The sequence below is a fragment of the Montipora foliosa genome, chromosome 11 (assembly GCF_036669935.1).
Source record: "Montipora foliosa isolate CH-2021 chromosome 11, ASM3666993v2, whole genome shotgun sequence".
Lineage (NCBI taxonomy): Eukaryota > Metazoa > Cnidaria > Anthozoa > Scleractinia > Acroporidae > Montipora > Montipora foliosa.
In genome coordinates this window covers 30,066,963-30,071,962 of record NC_090879.1, presented here as the reverse complement: position 1 = coordinate 30,071,962, position 5,000 = coordinate 30,066,963, and the positions used below count along the sequence as shown (strand labels likewise).

At 38.5% G+C, this 5,000-nt stretch overlaps 1 protein-coding gene across 3 annotated transcripts in view; it reads left to right on the top strand.

Annotated features, from left to right (window-relative positions):
• The window catches only part of LOC137975598 (centrosome and spindle pole-associated protein 1-like), a 51,460-nt gene that overhangs the window by 1,440 nt on the left and 45,020 nt on the right, over positions 1-5,000 (top strand). For all 3 annotated transcript variants that reach the window (XM_068822718.1, XM_068822717.1, XM_068822719.1), the window contains exons 3-6: positions 303-355; positions 997-1,106; positions 1,616-1,699; positions 3,657-3,734. In XM_068822718.1, the coding sequence (XP_068678819.1) occupies positions 303-355; positions 997-1,106; positions 1,616-1,699; positions 3,657-3,734 (325 nt within the window). The remainder of the gene's footprint in view (positions 1-302; positions 356-996; positions 1,107-1,615; positions 1,700-3,656; positions 3,735-5,000) is intronic.

Sequence of the window (5,000 nt, the reverse complement as noted above, 5' to 3'; positions counted from 1 at the left end):
TTTTAGCAAAACCATTAATTTTTATTCTCAATGGTGTAGGCATATTTTCTTCCTTGCAGCACAATTTACAAAATTTATGCAATCAAAAGTCGTGGATTTCTTGACAATTATTGTGTTCAACATTTTCTTACAGAGTTTCAAGGTAACTTTTGAAAGGCAGCAAAGTTTTAATGGTAGCACGCCATTCACAGTTCATTTACCTGTAGTTTACTTGTCAGACATCAGGTTTAAGCATTCAAAACCTATGAAATGACCAGTTGTTCTTTTTTAATTGATACTGTAAATTTATTTTCTCCATGAAGGCACTTTCAAGGAGATCCTGCTCCAAGTTCTGAGCCAAGGTCAAAAGTCAAAGGTACTGCAAATGCTTGTATACATGTACAGGGGGATAGCTATCATATACGCATGTGCACATGTGCATACCTCGAAAATCTAAAAAAAATTGTTTTATTTATTTGACTTATTTACTGGGAGCATACTCCCAGACCACCCTAGAGGCTCGTGCCTTTCGCTCTCGTTTCACTTCACCTATATGTGTGTACCTAAACGGACAAACCATGCTGCGCCCCCGATGTAGGTGTAGATCAACAATAACATTATTTGCTACACAGGTCACACAACTTTAATTTGCTATTTTATGGGTCTATAGACAAGTACATGGATGAAGGGGTTTTATTCATCAAGGTCCTAATAGCAAAAATATTTCCTTTTCTCTATAAATGGACCAATATAAAACTCAGTACTCAATCATTGCATCCAAGACTGAACTGCGCTGAAGGTGTAGTGCAAGACTTGAGTCCATTGCTGAGATTTTTTGTAAATTGCGTAGGTCAGCACAAAAATTAAACTTTGTTGTAAATTGCACAGCAGCAGAAAAGTAAAAAGGCTACAGTGTACAGCTATACCTGAGTGTTATGAAGCGTTAAAAATCAACTTTTGTGAGAAAAATAGGTTGAGGTCAGTTGCACTAAGATAGAAATTATTATTCTTTGTTAGGACTTGAAGAAGACAACAGCATTGGAGGTCTGAAACTGGGTGGTTATGAAAAACATCAAGAGAAGTTACGGCAAGAGAGGAAGGAAGAGTATAGAAAGTATCTTGCAGAGGTATTTGACTTGTCGAAATGTTAGACAATATTTACAGTCCTTCCCATGTCTGCTTGTGGGCAGTGAGGAGTAAACCCAGGAGACGTCTGAAGAACTACAACCAATCAAGCACACTCACTCCTAGACATTTAAGCTATTACATACATGTATGTATGGCACTGGAAATTCATTTTTGATGATTCTGTTATAGTTATAAATTTTAGGAGTCAATGGGTTAATAATAGTTTGAAGTTTTTGTGACAGAGGGTGGGGATGAATAATTTGAACGAGATCCAATGTGTCTTGTCATTGAGCTATGCCCTAACATAATTCTTAAGAGTGTGAAGAAGGGTGGCCCACAGGATCATTCCTTCTCCTTGGACGTCTTCTAGTACATGTCTATTAATTTTTATCAGCCACATTGTTATACCAAAGTTAACGCTCAAGGGTGACATTAAACAAAATTATATTTTTTCTGCAATCATTTATTACTTAGTAACTCTTTTCAACATTGTTCTCTCTTTTGTAAGAAAAACTTCCGTTCATCTGGAAAAGTTGATCCCATTTTGCTGGACAACAGAAAACCACCTGTTTCTGGGTACAATTCTACGGAAGTGAGTATCAAATACCTTGTTTTAAATTTTAGACTTAGCACCAATGCATGTGCAGTGTACGTATTGGTCATTCTCGTCACGAGTGTCTCGGATTGACGCAAGGCTCTGGAAAACTCTATGTAGGAGAACATGTGCCGTAGAGTTCTTATAGCCAAAATTTGGCTATTTGAAGGTCTTACGACGCCTGCTCACTCCTCGTGCTAACAGGAATGCACCAATTGGAGACGCTTTTGGTTGTTCGTCATGAAAACCAATGAGAAGATAGTCTTTGTTTCAGGGTTCCCCAGAGCTCTTCTCTTCCTCAGTTAAGAGAAGAGCTCTGGGGTAGAGATTGATGTTTTGATGTCACTATCAGCCTTTCTAAAGCAAAAGATCATCCCACTTGAGGGAACAACTTAAGGGGGCTGTGTCATTACCCAAATTTAGTGACGAAGAACTGGCAACCAAATCAAGCGAAGTGTAACATTAACTACTTAAAACAGTGAATGAAGGTTTGAATAAAACAGCAACTGCAAAGGAGTTGGGGGTGGGCAAAATTGAAAAAGATTAAAATGGATAAACAATAATTGCAATTATTGGAGTTTTTGAAAACTGTTGTAGCCTATCTAACAGTTTTTCAAAGGGTATCTTTTTTGTTTGTAACTTAAGTTATGAAGGCTTGACAAAAAAATTTTGTTACTACCGGTAAGTTTTAATTTGTTCTTTAAATTAAAATGAATGATTTCTGGGTTAACGTTAAGTGGCATAGTGAGTATTATTATTGGTAAAACTAGACAAAATGAACTGCAATGCCGTGACACAGCCCCTTTAAGCAGTTGTGAAAAAGCCATAAGAAATCTAGGCTTGAACATTGATCGAACCCATAGCCATACATTACACTGCACACCATGCGGCTCTACCACTGCACTATCAAGCTACGTGTATCTACATGTAGGAGTTGGTCAACGCAGAAGGCAAAGTTGGACACAAGCTACTGGGGTGCACACCACCTAAACATTCCTGGTTTCAGACCCATTAAGTGAATGAGATTATTGCTACCTCCTTGGATGTCGGGCTACTCCATTTTAGGGTTATCCCTAGCAGTATGTTACAGGCACCGATTTATATGTTATGGTTCAGTTTTAGATTTTGTTTCACCATAACACTTTTTAAAACTAGTTACTGTTTAATTTCATTTGCCCTTCCTTTGTCTTTCAGATTATAATAATGATTAGTATACATGTAAATAAACAGGTGATTATACAAAATCGTGCGCTCTCATTGGCTCGCTATCTCAGATTATCAGCCAATAATCACCTCGACGGACAAAATGGCTGCCAGTAGTCATTTTGCCACTGTAAGTGAAGATGATTTCCCATTGAAATGTTTTTTTTTTCTCTTTTTTGAAATAATCATCCGTGTATTCATACATGGTACTAAAACAATTATTCGCCTCAGGCTCAACCGATAATCACTGAGCCTGAGGCGAATAATTGTTTAATATTAAACAAACAAAAAAAAAATCAAAATTAAACTGGTTTGAAAAATTTTAAACCAAGAAGAAATTTGAATCACAACATAATAATTATATCTACAGCCTTGGACAAAAGTGTTGAAGCACTTTGCAATACCTTGCACTCCCACGATGTCCCACAAAATCGCATGCAAACAACAATTTGAGGGGAGAGTGATCCACGAAAGCTTTAGATCTGTATATTTGTGTACTGTTCCAAGGAATTTTGTCTCAGACTATAGGTGAGGAGAGACAGTGTGGAATAGAGTTCTTCTCTTAGGAAATACATTGGGTCAGAGCTTGGCTTTGACCAAGCAACATTGGGGAGGTAGTCTGGCCTGTAAAGTACTACACCACTTTGGCTCCTCCAATAAGAATGTACTGTTTTTTTATCTTGTCCATCACAACCTCTGACGTTGTAGCTCAGATTACAAAAAAAAGTGTCTGTGTGTGGTTTTGTTTTAGAAACAATCAAGACGAGATGAAAATGATAGTGGTGATTATTTGAATCGAAGCAGAAGGAAGGGGAAGGAAAACTTAGATGTAAGTTTGTTGTCAGGGAAGAAAGTGGCCACTTCGTTTAATGTACATTGAGAAGTACGGGGAAGTACAGGAAGGCTGCATGGTTCAGTGGTTAAAGCTTTGGGTTTGCATGCAGTTACCTCGGGTTCAAATCCCGTTTATACCTCTGGTTTGGATTTGTTTCCAGTTGTCCCAGATTCAACTCTATCTTGCTTTGTAAATAGCCAACTGGTTGTCTCCTGCCAGTTGGGCTTCGTAATAATTATTAACACCTACTCACACATTATTAAAAGTGGGGTGCCTGTGAACTACACTTGATTTTAATAGCTAAGTGCACTTCCACTATAAACAAAGCATTTACAATAACATTTTTTTATTATTTTACATTCACATAATATACTAAAATTAATCCTGAAAGCTGCAGAATTATGATGTTGTATTTTGGCGATGAATAGTTGTCCCTTCTTGTCCTGGCCTACTTACTTGTATCCTTGTTTTCTGGATCAAAAACTTTTCATGCAATGTAATTTTAATCTTTTCCATTTTCGTAATAATTTCTTTACCCCTAATATGGAATATTGAGACATGCAATCAATGTTTGAGCTCCTTGCATCTATGTGGTCTCCCTTAAGAAGCCTTGTCTCACTACATGTAGCTCTACCTTTCTTTTAAATAGAAAGACTTGGGGACTAATAGGTGTGGTCCATTTGACACTCGAGTACTTTATTTGCCAATCAGCCATAGATGCATACAGAGCTCTGTGAAAATTTGTGCAAAAAAAAATCCCTTGAGCCATGAGGCAATCTGGTGATAGAGGAGACTGTTTTTCTTGTTTTAAGATGTTAAATCACTTTTGTCTCGATTAAGAAGTTCTTTGACCAGTTCTGTCAGTAGGGTGTAGCAGCTCCTAAGGTCATCTTTTTCTTTAACCCATGGACACCCTGGGAGTGAGACTTCATAGATTTTACTCTGTCTATAATGCCAGACGATTTTACTCGTCAATAAGCCTGCGAGCAAGCTCTCCGTTGGGGTCTCGCGCGAGATTCTTGGGCGCAAGCGGTGAAGCGAGCCGCGAGAGGTTTGGGGCGGGGGTCGCTTCACCGCTTGCGCCCGAGAATCTCGTGCGAGACCCCAACTACTCGTCAATGGGAACGGTTCAGGAGTCAATGGGTTAACAGCCGGTTTATGAGTAAAATCTTCTGGCGTTAGACATTTAGTCTCACTCCCAGGGGCAGGTTTCTCTAAGGCTGGTTAGCACTAGCCGTTGGTTAAGAGGTACATGTATCA